The sequence below is a fragment of the Excalfactoria chinensis genome, chromosome 1, assembly GCF_039878825.1.
Source record: "Excalfactoria chinensis isolate bCotChi1 chromosome 1, bCotChi1.hap2, whole genome shotgun sequence".
Classification (NCBI taxonomy): Eukaryota; Metazoa; Chordata; class Aves; order Galliformes; family Phasianidae; genus Excalfactoria; species Excalfactoria chinensis.
The window spans coordinates 23,108,441-23,124,057 of record NC_092825.1 but is presented as its reverse complement, the minus strand read 5'-3'; the positions used below and the strand labels follow the sequence as shown (position 1 = coordinate 23,124,057).

The following is a 15,617-nucleotide window of genomic DNA, read 5'->3' as shown; positions in this document are numbered from 1 at the left end:
AAGTGGGAAAAAACACAAGGACTAAAAAGTAGTTGTATGTATCAGTACAGCTGAGTGAGCTCTAAGAATGATTTGGAAGTGTCAAGGTACATCCTACTGCCAGGCAATTCCACATGATGGTTTTTAATCACCAATAACCAATAGCAATGTGTTACAATGAAAGGCTGCATGTTTTCATTAACCCTCCTTGAGGTAATTCATTCATTCCTGCATATCCTTACAAATAGTTTTGTGGCTTTTATGTTGTTTTCTTTTCCTCTGACTGAAATATTTAAATATTGAAAGCTTCTCATTTACTCTTGCAAGAAAATACAGAGTTGAGAGTTTTGTTCTAAATTAATAGAACAGATATCAGTCCTGCAGCTGTGTTCCATTCTGCTCAACAGGTAGGACATGGGATTTTAAAGGGTGGCAAAGTCATGTAGGCAGCCAATAAGAACATCTTCTGTGTGTCTGTAAGCTTGGCAGCTCCCTTCCTCATGTCAGATCATTATTCCATTCTTTCTGCCACTGTTAATCCCTTCCTATACCTCCCTGTCTACTGAATTGCAGCTTCTTGCCCTAATCTACCTAAAATACCTGATCTACACATTTCCTTATTTTTTTCTGAAAGGTTTTATAGAAACTCCAGCTATCACACATGTTACTCACACTGCTAATTAAGTTTTCCCTCCTTTAATAATCACCCAAATCAGAAATGTGTGATTTTTCTTTCCTCTTTGAATCACTTACCTGGTTCCTGGTGTTGTCATTTAGTTCTCTGCTTCAATATTGTTCCCTTCAGATCCTTTACCTGCTTCTCCAGTTCCTTCCTGGCTTCTGTCAAGGAGGTGTCTAGCTTTAGGATGCCCTCCGTCACATCATGCCAACTTGATTCTCAGCCCCCTCTGGCCTTTCTTTTTCCTTTCTTCAAGGATTGATTTGAATTCTCCTTTGTTCCCATTCTCCTTTTCTCCTCTTCATGCATCACAGAGCCAGTGTGCAAGGCTGCCCTGGAGTCCCCCATTCACAAATGCCAGTATCTGATAGGAGCTGTGTAAAGGTTACCATCACCTCTGTGTGCCAAGTTGCCTTCCAGCCCGTGCTCAGTTCTTGGCAGTCCTTAGATGCTGCAGCCCTCATTCTTCCCATCCAAGGTGGAGACTAGTGTGTAGACACAAAGACCTCTCTAAAGTCGAGGGGCTGCGTGCTTATTCTTCCTTTGCTGGTGATTGTCCATACCGTATTTTTCAGACTTCCTTTAATTTTGCCAATCCCTGTCTAAAATCTGCAGCTTTTTTCACATCTTTTCTACTCCATTTTCCTACTCCAAAACAGCCTGTCAGTAAATATAGTAGCTTTTTGTTTTTCCCAGGAGTGCTGCAGCCTTATACCTTTATTCGAGGGGCTGAAGGAGCCACCTCATCTCCCTCCTCTCTCTGTAATCCTCCTTTCTGTCACTGTCAGCCTCTTATAATTCATCCAATTCCATGTCAGGGTCTGTCCATGTGCTGCATCACCCACCTGCTACTTGTTGCCTCTTGTATTGGGCAGAACATTTGCTTTAGGGAGTTCTGGAAGAGGCCAACAGCTTTCCTGTTATACTGGAGAAAAATTACTGCGAAAGTGGGAAATATTCTACTTCATAGAGGAGACAGTGATTGATTCAGCAGCTTCTGCTTCCTGTCTGTCATCCTTTCCCTTCTGAAGTGTGCCAAAGCAAGATGTGTCCATTCCCCTCTGTTCTGTCTTTCCCCTCCACTAGCAGGAAGGAAGGAACACCAGCAGTGAGGTGACTTCTGACCTGGAGGAAGGTCACCTGCTCAAAGAACATTCAGGAGCTCTGTCTGCTCCTGTGACATGAATCCTGCGTGTACTTTGTTCACCTGCTGCTATAGGGGATCCCATAACGGGGAGAACTGTTTGTGGGTTTGGTCACTGGTGCTTTTCATTTTCACGTGTTGGATATTTTGGTTAGCAAACTTAAACATCAAGGCCTGTTGTATTTTTTTCTCTTAGAAATCTGACATTTGTTACATTATGTAAATGGTGTTACTTTGTAAATGGTTGGTAGCCCTGCTGGCCACTCACCTTGTGCACTTGCAGGCCTGGTAACCTGTTGATGGCAATGCAATAAAGCGGCCTGTGTGCAAAGTACGGCCTGTTTCCTTACAGAGGGGCGAGGTGCATCGAACTGCTTAATGTCTTCATTTTATTATAAATGCTTCTAATTTAAAAAGCTCTTGTAATTAGAGTCTCTTTTCTGCCTTGAGCCTATTTTTTTTTTCCTGCCCCTTTGATAAGAGAGACATCTCATGTTGAAATTCTCCACAGCCCTCCTCCTCCAGCTGAAGAGCACAACACGAACCATCTGTCAGCATATCGTAGTCTTTGGCAATAATTCAGTAATTATCTTCTAGTGCAGTTGGTGATGTTCCGCATCTGATGAAACGCTCATGAAATGAAGCACTTCAGGGAAATAGACCTTTCAGTACGCGCTGTAGGATTGCAGGCAGCTTTTTTATTACTTCTGAAATAATTGTGCTCTGCTTTTTTATTGCAGTACCTCCTAGAAATGAAAAGCTTAATTCTGCCCCCTGAACATATTCTGAAGAGAGGGGACAGTGAAGCAATAGCATATGCTTTCTTTCATCTTCAACACTGGAAAAGGGTAGAGGGAGCATTGAATCTCTTACACTGTACATGGGAAGGCAGTAAGTAATTCTTTTTCTTACAAAGAAGATCATAAATTATTTTGACTGAATGTTGTGAGAAAATGAAAGTATTTTGTAAAGCGTAGAATGGGGGAGTTGTGGAGGTCAGTTACGTTTCACTAACACTGAAATATTTCAAATTCAGTCAGAAAATATACACCTCATTTAATGGGGAAAAAAAAAATCTCTGAAGTCTTGGGTTCTGTTTTCTGTGTAACACCAAACAAAATTTCCCGTCTTCTTTGCAACATATTTTTTTTTACTCATGAATAAGGGTTTAATAACTTTTCTCATTCTGGAGTTACAGAAGTTTGTTTGTCATGAATTGAAAGCTTTGATTTTGGGAAATCATGGACGTGCCTTACAAGCAAATAAAACTAATGCATAGTATAAAACAAGATGGTATTTTCTGATTTCTTTTTTCATTAAATAGAGTGAGTCCAGTGGAGGACGACTAGAATGCCTGAGAAGCTGATATAGGAAAGACACAAGGGGAGCTGTTTTTAGCCAGCTTAGAAGAGACTTCCAGTAGTTGAAAGGGGGATTTGCTGCTGTCTTTAACCACCTGGTAGGGATAGCATGGAAGGCAGAGTCAGAGTGTTCCCAGAAGGGCACAAAGGAAAGACAGGAGGCGGTAGACATGAGTTTCAGCACATGGAATTCCATCTGGATGTGAGGAAAATATTTTCAGAGTGAAAGTGGTGATGGATTGGAACAGGTGGGGAGGTGGTGGGATGTCCATCCCTGGAGACACTCAGAGCTCAGCCGGACATCGTCCTGAGCATCCAGATCAGGGTTAGTTAGAAGATCACCCTGCTTTGAGTAGGAGGTTGGAGTATGACCTTTGGTCAGATCTAATATGGTCTTTTAGACATGTTCGTTTCAGGTTCCAGGGAAATAAAGCTACTATTTAGAATCGGCCTATTTTAATGCTGATTATTTGTTCCCTAACCCAATCCATTTGTTTCTGCTGCACTTTCTGCTGCTTTCTTTCAGCCTTTTCATACGTTATTACACAACTGTTTTTTCCTTCCTCCATGTGCTGTTCTCATTTAAGCTTCTTAGAAAAGATGCAGTTTGTCACCATGATAGTTTCCACTAAAAGGAAGTTGCTACTTGAAACTCAAAGTTGTCACACTTCCTTCCCAGTACTTTTTTCTCACTAGCTGCCCTTCTGTAGTATTTCTTCTTTTTAAGATGCTTATGGAAATCCTTTAGCCCAAGACCTTCTTATGCCATCACTCTAGAGCAGTATTTTAGAGGGAATACTGTATAGAATCATAGAATCGTGGAATTGCTCAGGTTGGAAAAGACCTTAAAGTCATCGAGTCCAACCACAACGTAACCACACTACCCTAACTCTAATAATCCTCCACTAAATCATGTCCCTGAGCACCACATTCAGATGGTTTTGAAACACATCCAGGGATGGTGACTCAACCACCTCCCTGGGGAGCCTATTCCAGTGCTTAACAACCCTTTCTGTAAAGAACTTTTTCCCGATATTCAACCTAAACTTACCCTGGTGCAGCTTAAGGTCATTTCCCCTCGTCCTGTCACCTGTCACCATTGAGAAAAGACCAACCCCGCTCTCACTGTGAGCACTTTTCATATATTGGAAGATGGCAATAAGGTCTCCCCTCAGCCTCCTTTTCCCCAGACTAAACAGCCCCAGTTCCTTCAGTCTCTCCTCATAGGGCTGATTCTCCAAGCCCTTCACAAGCCTCGTTGCCCTTCTCTGGACCTGCTCCAGCACCTCAATGCCCTTTCTGTACTGAGGTGCCCAAAACTGAACACAGTACTCAAGGTGAGGCCTCACCAGTGCATGAGTACAGGGACAGGATGATTTCCCTAGTCCTGCTCACCACACCATTCCTGATACAAGCCAGGATGCCATTGGCCTTCTTGGCCATGTGGGCACACTGCTTCCCAGTACAGGTGGGAACAGACCTTTGTTAAACTGAGGAGTGCCTAAGGGGTAGCTTACAGGAGCAGCTTTTGGCACTGTGGGCTGCTTACACTGCAGTCATCCTGCCACGTACGAGCTCTCACCATCTGTGCCTGAAGGCCTTCCATCTAACTACTCAAACTGATTCCTCTCTTCATTGCCTCCATAGCAATCTGAATATGCAATTCATTATGAAATATTGGTCTGTTAATTAGCCTGCAAGATGTAAATTACTGTTCTTGCATAACCTGTAAAGAAGAATCCGTAATTCCTTTTGCACAGTAATTTCAGTGAGAGAAGTCCCCAAGATTGCTTTTCATATTTCCCTCATGCATGAGGATGGCCATGGATTTAAAGTTTTCACTAGGATTTAGTCAAATAACTACAACTTTTGGTTCATATCTTACTATGAGTAGTATTCTTCAACGATGTACTAAGCTATTTATGTCACTCTAGCATCCTTTCCTTGACAAAGATTTTCTTATCATCTCTGTCCAGTTTTAAGCTAAATCCAGTGGAAACATGACAGAGGAGATGAGTTTAATTAAGCACATGTTAGCACCAGCAGCCTGCCATGTATGGTCAGTTGCCATCACATTCTTTCCAGGTGTTTGTGTGCTTGTCATGTCTTCAAATTGAGCTGTTCCAGCAATACCCACCAGTCTCACTTCAGCAGCTTGTATGTAGGAAGTTAATGCCCATATGTATGTGCTCTTCAGTTCTAACCTTGTAGAAATCAGGTAGAACTAAATGCTGTCTTTAAGCCAATCATCAGTCACTTAGGAGTACATTATGAGCACTGCTAAGGTGACCCCTTATGGGAGGTCATTCCTAATTAAGTCAGCCTCTAGCAAGGGCATGTAAGGAAAATCACACTGGCTACATGGCATGGAGAGCTTGTAGGGCCTTTCAAAGCGAGTCTCATAATTCAACAGTATTTTGCACTTCCTCACGTTAAAAAAACAACATTATTAGGTGGATAATTTTATTTCACACAAGCAATTAGAAACGTGAGTCTTTCATTGACGGAGAGCAAAGGAACAGCAGATCTTTCATTTTCTGTCTTGGTTTAAGAAATTTCTGACAACAGGGAAAAATCTATTACGATCTATCTCAATAGACTCCCACAGAGCAGTGGCCGATGGTGATTTGAGTCATACACCTGCAGAATAGATTGGCTCCAATCCACATACTGAAATTGGAAGCATAACGTTTTGGTTTCCAAACAATATTCAGTTGTACTCAAACACAAGAATACCACGCGCCAGCTGGAGCTGCGCTGGCACATTGTAATTCTGCTCTGAGGATTTCTGCCTTCTTTTCCCCTGCTTTAAACACAGTGACCAAAAATAAACATGGGTATAATTGCACAAAAATTACGGCTAGTGTTATTTCAGATGCCACGTGCACAACTGAAAACATTGGCGTCTTACGTATTTTAAGCCAATTCTTCTGTTGTCTTGTGAGCAATAGATAATGCAATATTATCATGTTGGGGTTGCTGTGCCTAATATCTAAGCTATACAGTGAGTGCTTCTAGGATGTTTGCTGAGGAAAATAACTGCTGCAGTGATGGATATTCATAGGAATAGTGAGAAAAACGCATCGCTGACATTTTAAGAGTGAGAATTATATATCGGATAATGGAAAGGGATGCACTGATTGCAGAGCTGTAATTCAGTCAAGTGTATGAATGTTTCCATAAACTACACGAGCAGCGCTCAGATGGCCCATGACATCATCACAGGCCAGACTGAGTAATCCCTTTTCCTCCCTCTCTGTTATTATTTTCAATTTTAAAAGTTTATAAGATTAAGTATTATTTTGTCCATGACCTGCAGATTTATATCAGAAACCTGACTTTATTTGGGGAGCCTGGTTTTAATAATTGACTACTAATCTTTGATTGCCAAATACAAAATGGGAACATGGCTGTGTTGGAAAGCTGTTTCTCTGGGCTGGTCTGATTGATATTACCCGTCTTCTCTGAAAGTCTAAGATGAAGTCTGTACATTTCCTTATAGGATTTTAAGTGTATTGGGCTGTGATCTTGCAAACATGTATTTACGCACCTGTAACACTGTACACTGCCAAGAATAAAAGAAGATGTGTCTTTGGGATTAAAAGCTGAATGTGGATTTCTATTCTGACATGTAGTTAAGCAATATATACGCTGGTTGCGACCAATATGAATTTTTTTGTTTACAATGAAATGTCTCTGGTGGTACCATGCTTACAGTCATTGATGCACGGTGTTTTCTTTCCAGCTTTCAGAATGATCCCCTACCCACTGGAAAAAGGACATCTTTTCTACCCTTACCCTATTTGTACAGAAACTGCAGATAGAGAACTACTACCGTGTACGTTCAACTTTTCTTATCATTGACACCAAGGAACTGTTCACCTGCATCTTGTGCTACTGATCAGTGTTTTTCAGATGGGGTGTACTGGAGTAGAGCAGTCAGGTGACAGCAAACCTCTGGAGCTCACACAGTTGTTCAAAAGGCAGTTTCAGGCCATCGTTCATAACGATCAGCTATCTTTATTGTTGTCAGCAGCGTGGAGATAGGGAGTGAGATTACCGAGGAGATCTGTTAGATCTTGCTACTTGTCTCTTGCCAAGATGGTAGAAAATATGTCTGATCATTTACCTAGGAAACACCACACCAAGAGCAGGGCTGCACAGCAGTGTCAGTCTTGTGCAGGCATATTAGCTATTCACATTCCAAGGCAAGATCAAACCTGCCTGAGGACAGCTGGATCATTAGCACAGCTGTTACTCTGACAAGTTATTTTGACATCTTCTGAAAAGCAACACGAAATAACAAGAAAGGATTCTCTATGTGTAATGATGTGTGTGCCGTCCTAAAGAGATTGAAATTGCCTCAGTCATTTATCATACACATTTATGGTATGTATTAGCAAAGTTATAGAGCTAATAAAGGCTATAAAGGCGGGCCCAGCCCTCGGCAAGTGTTTCAGAGCAAGCTAATGGGACTATTTGCAGCACATGCAGTGAAGCACAGGAATGCAGAGGAAGAGCCCAAGCAGTCACTCTTGCAAGCAGTTACACTTCATTCCCACATGTTTTCTCACTGAAGTCAGTGGGACTTTGTGTGAGCACACATGGGACACGCACAAGGGCAGAGGGGATAAATATGAGCCGATCCAAGGAAGGAGATCCCTCACTCGCATCCTCTATTGGGATGAATCAATCCAGAGAAAGCTTCTTCTAACGAAAAGTAAAAGTCTGCTTCTGCCGTGAGCACCGATTTTGAGGGCATTTGCACTCTTTGTAGTGTCTCGGTCATAACCTCTCTGCTTTGGGCTAAAAAATGTGTTGCCACTTTTAATGAGCCTATCTGAGTAAAGGCAAGGTGAGAGGAACAGGGCTGAAATCCATCCATTCCGAGGCTCTCCTTCCCAGTTCATTCTCACTGACACTACGCAGCAACGCTTGGCAACCGACAGCATCTCCCCACCCCATTATAATCACCCTAATTATAACAACACCTCTTAGAGTGTTTTGCCTGCTTTACCCAGAGGGATACTGAGCAGGGGAGGGTGGAGCGCCAGGAGATTTAGGAATGACAAAGTCATGCAGAATAAATAGCTCAGCACTCTCAGTTGCAAAACCCATTTTTCTTCTCAAATTCTAGAAGCAAGGGTCTCTTTCAGCAACGTACACAAAGCATCGTGTTTTGCTTTTGCAGTGCAGGAAATGCATGTCACCGCAGAATGGTTGGTTTTGAGCAGGGAAGGGTTTAACATACTGCAGCAGACACAGACCTGTGAAAGAGGTTCCACATACCTGTCCACAGCCTTTAGTTGGGTGTAGTTAAAAGGACAGTGAGGAACTGAGATCTAATAGGCTGTCCTAATTAAAACATCAGTCACATAACGTTAGCCATGACTGTGGAGGTTTAAACCAGGTAAGAGTGTTGTTTGGTGTTTTTACATACAGTGCATTCTTCCTTCTTTTTCCTGCAGCATTTCATGAAGTTTCAGTTTACCCCAAGAAAGAGCTTCCCTTCTTCATCCTCTTCACTGCTGGCCTATGTTCTTTCACAGCCATGCTGGCTCTCCTGACACATCAGTTCCCAGAACTTATGGGGGTCTTCGCAAAAGCGGTGAGTATTCTCTGCTGCTCCTCTCTTCTGGTAAATAAAGGCACAGATACAGGAAAAGCTGCAGTCAGTATTGCTGAGTATTAAACAGCTGTGTGTTCAATAGTATAAATAAACATTGCGTGTGTCTGAGCAGGGGGGACACACAGCAGCTGTTCAGGGGATTGACCAGTGAAGCACCCTGCTCTTTCTTCTTCGGTTTACCTGGTTCTTGGGCTAGGTTAGAAATCAGCTGGTTCTGCCAAAAAGGTCTTGGTTGGAGAAAGTAATATCTATCTTTTGTTTCTTATATAATCCAGTGAAATCAACGTCATGGTTTGCAGAGCTCCTCTTTTGCGTAGAGGTGCCACGCTTTCCGGTGCTATAGAAACTCTTCATATAATCAGAAACACAGCGTGTTGTTAACGAGGGGAAATTTGCATTCTTCCCCCAAACTGCCATGAAAAAAGCAATCCCACTATTTCCTTCATAACTTTTCTTAACTACATCCAAGGAGCTGCGTGCTAATTCTGCTTTTGTAATCCACCAAGGATTAATAAGAGCTGGAGAATGAGGGGGAAAGGCCACGCATAGTGCTAAAACATGCTTTTCTCATTGCAAAGCCAAGGACATGATTGCCCTGGTAGGATATTCTACCTAGGGTATGAAAAAACATCGATTTCTTGAAACATTGCTGTATGATCAAGATACAGTCTCCTCCTCCAACAAATAGCAATGCTCCACTGCGGTAATATATTTTCTCAAACATATTTGTACCTGATGCAGGTCATGTGTCTCTGGTGCCTTTGATTTTGTTGGCTTAGGGGCTGAAACATGATTAACGTTCTCCTGTTTCCTAAGTGTGTATTGTACACATTTGGTGGACAGCAAGTATGTAAATTCAGGCATATGTTCTTGAACTTCTTTGTTAAGCTTTTTTTTTCCCCCTCCTTGAGTCTTTGCAATGTGTGGCCCGTGTTTGAGGGCTCTTTCCATGTAATCTTCAGTTTTCTGAGACTGGCAGTTAATGGCCTGTTGCAATTGTCGCTGTAGTTTTCAGCCCTGTGTCCTGAACCAAGGGGTGTCTGTCAAGCTGGCAGCGCGATGAGGTTTTGTACTTCATGTACAAAAACAACAACAGGCAGTGGGCTACTGGAACTGACAAAACTTGGCACCGTGTTTGTGTGAGCTTAACTCACCAGCCTGTGGTTGCTGAGTGCAACCAGACAGAGGAATGAGAATCACAGAATCGTAGGGGTTGGAAGGGACCTCCAGAGATCACAGAGTCCAGCCCCGCTGCCAAAGCAGGTTCCCCACACCAGGTCACATAGGTAGGTGTCCTGGCAGATCTCAAGTATCTCCAGAGAAGGAGACTCCACAACCCCCCTGGGCAGCCTGTTCCAGTGCTCTGTCACCCTCACAGTAAAGAAGTTCTTGTACACATTCATGCAGAACTTCCTATGCTCCAGTTTCTGGCTGTTTCCCCTTGTCCTGTCTCCACACACTGCTGAAAAAAGCCTGGCCTCGCCACTTTGCCCTCCACACCTCAGATATTTATAGACCTGGATCAAGTCCCCTCTCAGCCTTCTTTTCTCAAGGCTAAACAGGCCCAGTTCCCTAAGTCTCTCCTCATAGGGGAGATGCTCCAGGCCCTTCACCATCTTTGTGGCCCTCCGCTGGACTCTTTCCAAGAGATCCCTGTCTTTTTTGTACTGGGGAGCCCAGAACTGGACACAGTATTCCAGATGAGGCCTTACCAGGGCAGAGTAGAGGGGGAGGATCACCTCCCTCAACCTGCTGGCTACGCTCTTTTTAATGCACCCCAGAATGCCATTGGCCTTTTTGGCTACAAGGGCACACTGCTGGCTCATGGCCAACCTGTCGTCCACCAGGACGCCCAGGTCCCTCTCAGCAGAGCTCCTCTCCAGCAGGTCTTCCCCCAACCTGTACTGATGCATGCAGTTATTTCTACCTAGGTGCAAGACTCTACACTTGCTTTAGTTAAACCTCATCCGGTTTCTTACTGCCCAGCTCTCCGGCCTGCCCAGGTCTCACTGAATGGCAGCACAGCCTTCAGGCATGTGCCTCCTTAGATCATTGCTGCTGTTGTCTTTTCCTTTTGGGCTAGCGGCCCATTCCAGGCCGACTGCCCCCTGTCACGGGTGCAGGTCGATTTTCGGCTAACCCATGACAATCATCAGCAAACTTGCTGAGGGTGGTCACTATCCCCTCGTAAAGGTCATAGATGAAGATGTTGAATCAGGCTGGACCCCGCATAGAGCCCTATGGGACACCACTAGTTACAGGTCTCCAGCCAGACACTGCACTGCTAATGACGACCCTCTGCTCTCTGCCAGTCAGCCAGTTTTCTTCAGTCACTTCACAAGTAACTTCCAGAAGTAACGCTGGTGCTGTGCTGGCTGTTGTTTCTGAGTTGTGTGGAGCCTGCAGGCTCCAAGGCCGTTTCAGGGGTAGAGTCAGCCTAGAAGTGTCTCTTCCTTTGTGTGTAAGAGCAGCTGCCATTGGTGTTAACAGAACAGATACCACCAGACTCTGTATGTGACTGTTAAGCTCTGCCTATCAGAGCATACAAAGCTTCTAGCCAGTAACGTAAGCACAGACAGAATGAAAACGTGGGCTGTGTTGTGTACGTAAAATTACTAGATTACTCAAGATCTCCTGGACACAGTTGGTCTGTCAGTTAGCAGCTACAGTGACTGGATTGAGGTGGATCTCCATCCTAAGTCACCACAAATGGCAGATTAGCTTTTCTTTTACACAAGAAGAGCGTGTGACAATCACTCAGTGACTCACAAAAAGACTTCAGTTCGGGAAGGCTGGCAGTGTTGTCTGCTCTGGGAAAAGCAGCTCAGGTACATGAGATTGCAAAGTCGTGGCAGGTATCTTTGGAAATGCAGCTGTATCAGAACAGAAGAGCAGGGGTTTGCCAGCTGTAGCTCTTCCCTTTCAGTTTTAGGGAAGGTAGTTTAATAAGTAACTGGCCTTCTAACTAACTAAAAGATGGGCGTGTTGGCTGTTGCTGTGGATATGAGCACTGAGGTGCCCATTCATTATGCTTGGTACTCATTGCTCTGTGGTTTATTACAACCAGCACTAAACCGTGTTTTAGTAGGTCGAAATTATTCTTTCTCTTACGCTGGCCAATCCCCAAAGCATTTCACAGAAATAATATCACCACACTCCAGGCTCATTCTACTGCAAATGACTGTTTACTGTATTTCACAGTCACTCTGTGCTGCGAGCTGGCATTGGCCTGTGCTCAGTCTCAAGGGGGTCAACGCTGCATATTATTTTATGCTGTCATGCACACAGAGCCCCAGCATAGCTGTATGTAATGCGTGCAGTTGAATTAGAGTTCATGTAAAGCACAGTCGTTGTGTATTGCCAGGAATTTGGGGAGCACTTTGTCTACTTCAGTTCTCAGGTGCAGTTTGCAGTACTTTTTTTCCTGTGCGAAAGTGGTCTGCAGTCACTTGATTTTGTTGTGTCTGTCATGATGTTCATGTATTGAAACTTCTTCCACCACTTCTGACTCTGTATCACAGTAGGAGGAGGACATGGAGATAAATTCCAGTTCATGGTGCCTCAGAGAACCATTTTAAACCCAAAGACAGACATTTTGTCTCTGGCAGGTCATGACAGATTCTGCAGTGATGGAAGAGCCTTTCTCTTGTGCTTCAGTAGGTTGAGTCCTCAGTGGCTTCAGTGTGTGAGCCTGAGCCTGGGATGTGAGATGTGGGGGGATTTTGGAGTTCACCGCTTTGAGCTTTGTGAAAATGGGCATCTCTCTTGCCTGGCTGCAAAACCCAGAGATCTGTAGATGCACAAGGCTCAGAATTCGGCAGAAGGGCTTTATGCTCGAGCTGTTGAGTTTTGGCCATGCTTAGAGGGCTTTACAGAAGCAAACAGCAAGAGCTTGTCGTGTTGGACAGCTTTGTATTGAGGGGTATTGTCTCCAGGCCTGTGATCTGAATGTGTGTCTGCTTTCTTTGCAGTTTCTCAGCACCCTCTTTGCCCCTTTAAATTTTGTGATGGAGAAAGTAGAAAGCATCCTGCCCTCCAGCCTGTGGCACCAGCTGACGAGGATCTGAGGGAGAGCCTGGCCAATTGACTGCCACATCTGCTGTGCCAACTTCTGGTTGACCACAAGGAAGCATGATAAAAAAGGGAAGCAGTTCTAAGACTGAAAAACTCTTCATGGATTGTCTGTTCTCATATAAAAACTGTTTCGTTGTACAAAATCCATTGATGTTAGGTTCTATTATATTTTGCCTTCAGAAAAGACAAACTTAAAAATAAACTTTTGTGTATTGCAGCATCGCTGTCTTTTGGCTGCTTCTTCAAAGCTCACATCGTGCTTTGTGTGCTTAAATGCGTGCTTCAGAACTTAAACTTCTGCTTCAGAACAACTCAGTTATTGAGAAAGCACTTAGAACTTACAGTTTAAAGCACTGAGATAGGTTTGTTTGCCCATAAGAACACAGATGAGCGAAGATGAAGCCTGGCCTTGAATGCCTCCAGGGCATCCACAACCTCCTTAGGCAACCTGTTCATTGCGTTACCATCCTCTGTGTGAAAAACTTCCTCCTAATCTCTAACCTAAACCTCCCCTGTCGCAGTTTAAATCCATTCCCCCTTGTCTTATCACTATCCACCCTTGTAAACAGCTGTTCCCCCTCCTGTTTATACGCTCCCTTCAAGTACTGGAAGGCCACAGTGAGATCTCCGCAGAGCCTTTTCCAAGCTAAACATGCCCAGTTCCCTCAGCCTTTCCTCATAGGAGACGTGCTCCAACCCTCTCCTATGTCATAACTAGTAGGGCTTACATTTCATGTGAGATGTGGCCTGAGATGGCAGGAGGAAGTTTGCTCACTGACAACATGTGGAAATATGGTCTGATAGATATATTCTTGGTTTTGCATCTGCAAAGAAGGCACACCTGCACACAAGCAGGGTAAAACTAAGGGTAATTCCCACTCCTGTTGTCTCACAGCAGTGCTGTGGAACCAAAAGGGTTCCAGTCTGCCTCTGGTGGCTGTACTTGATCAGCTCTCACTGTCCTGCGGTTTTGTGTCGCTCATCCCAGCGGCCTCCAAAACCTTTTGAAGTTAATTTATATAATGCCCAGCTGTGATGAACAGGCCTAATAGACACGTGTTTGCATATCGGTGTCTATGTAGCTACACACAGATGCTGATGTTCACCAGCAGTTGAGGTACAGGTTTGGCCTGTTGCTGGAGGAAGAGGCAATGTGAACATTATCTGTGTATGAATCATTATCTGTAACAGACTGAGAGAAGAGAATGCTTAACTCCCTGGAATGAACAATCAGAGCCTCCCCTTGAACTACGGGAACTTAGGACTCAAAAATGCTATATATGATTATTTCTGCTATTTGTAATATCCACCTCCCTTAGCAGGAAGGGGCGATGGATTTTATCTGGCACGTACCTTTCAAGCTGTAACCGTAATGCTGGGCAGCTGGGACCAGGAGGTCAGACTGGGAGTTCTTTGCCACTGGGCAGAGGCTGCAGCCTGGGGCTCTGCTGCTGGGGAGCTCAACACAGCTCAGATCACAGGGAGGTGCAGCCTGCGCTCCTGTGACAGATGGAAGGCTCTGCCTTAGTGCAGAGAGGAGCTCTGACTTCTGGCCATTCCAAAATGGCGGAAGTTCCCAGGAATGCTTTCTTTGTGGAAGAGGCAGCAGAAGTGCTTACGGCAGTGAGCAGCCCACGTGGTGACAGCAGCCATAGTGCTGGGCATTCAGAAAGGGCAGTTCGCAAGAAATTGTGAAGACCCTGTAAGATGAAAGCAAGTTAAAAGCCCCAAATCAGTCCAAAAAATGTGTTTTTAAAGGCCATTCTGTCTGCAGATTCATTATTACAGTATTTATTCGGTTTTTGCCCCCTCCCTGGAAGCACTCAAGGCCAGGCTGGATGGGGCTTTGAGCAACCTGGTCTAGCGGGAGGTGTCTGTGCATATAGTGGGGGTTGGAAATAGACAGTCTTAAAGCTCCCTTCCCTTCCCACAATATGATTCTATGATTTCTACACCGTTTCTAGTACAGGTGAAATAAGGGCTTAAGTAACAAGGTGTGTATCTAAGGCACGTTTCCCAGTAAGGTGTCAGCCTTGCTCCAGGCTTCCCAGAATTTCTTCTGCCAGAATAATATATCTGGCACCTTTAATACAATGACCCGAAAACACTTTACATGGGGCTGCAGAACTCAGGTGCATTCTCTGTTGTTGGTAGGTGAATGGTTGGATCAGATGATCTTAGAGGTCCTTTCCAACCTTACCGACACTGTGAACCAAAGGGTGAAGTTAAGAAGCAGGTGAGGCTGATTTCATACTCTTTTATTGGACTTTTGTCCCAGGACAAGTTCCCTCGCAGAACTGAGGCTCCCTTTTTGCAGAGTACCAAAATACTTTCAGCATTATTACCTGCTGAATTTGTACATCGCTCACAAGATCCCTGAATCTTTCCAAACACCCGGCACACACACACATAATGCTGCGCTGCTTTTAGGTTCTTTAAGTGTAAGGCTATGAACTCCATGCAGATTCAGTTTCATGGTGAAATCCGAACAAAAGTTCTCCTTAGGGCTGACCTCTAAATAAAATCAGGTGTGAAATTCTGCTTGTCCAACCTAGAGCCAGTTTCCAGTAATGAGTCCGATATTGTAACCGCTGACCTTAGGGTGTACATTGGGGTATGTATTTCCCATTGCACATGTGTATGTGTGTAACACTCGCACTGTGGATGGCACGCAGGCAGGGCTGTTCTCAGCAGTGCTCGGTTTGTACCCAGAGTCACAGTCTCCATCCACAACAGCTCCCAGCACCTCTC

General features: G+C 44.3%; 1 protein-coding gene across 2 annotated transcripts in view; it reads left to right on the top strand.

Annotated features, from left to right (window-relative positions):
* Positions 1-13,086, top strand: part of ST7 (suppression of tumorigenicity 7) — a 129,477-nt gene extending 116,391 nt beyond the window's left edge. For both annotated transcript variants that reach the window (XM_072329584.1, XM_072329595.1), the window contains exons 12-15: positions 2,543-2,693; positions 6,909-7,001; positions 8,632-8,771; positions 12,764-13,086. In XM_072329584.1, coding sequence (XP_072185685.1) covers positions 2,543-2,693; positions 6,909-7,001; positions 8,632-8,771; positions 12,764-12,859 — 480 coding nt within the window. In that variant the 3' untranslated portion in view covers positions 12,860-13,086. The remainder of the gene's footprint in view (positions 1-2,542; positions 2,694-6,908; positions 7,002-8,631; positions 8,772-12,763) is intronic.
* The last annotated feature ends 2,531 nt before the right edge of the window (positions 13,087-15,617 follow it).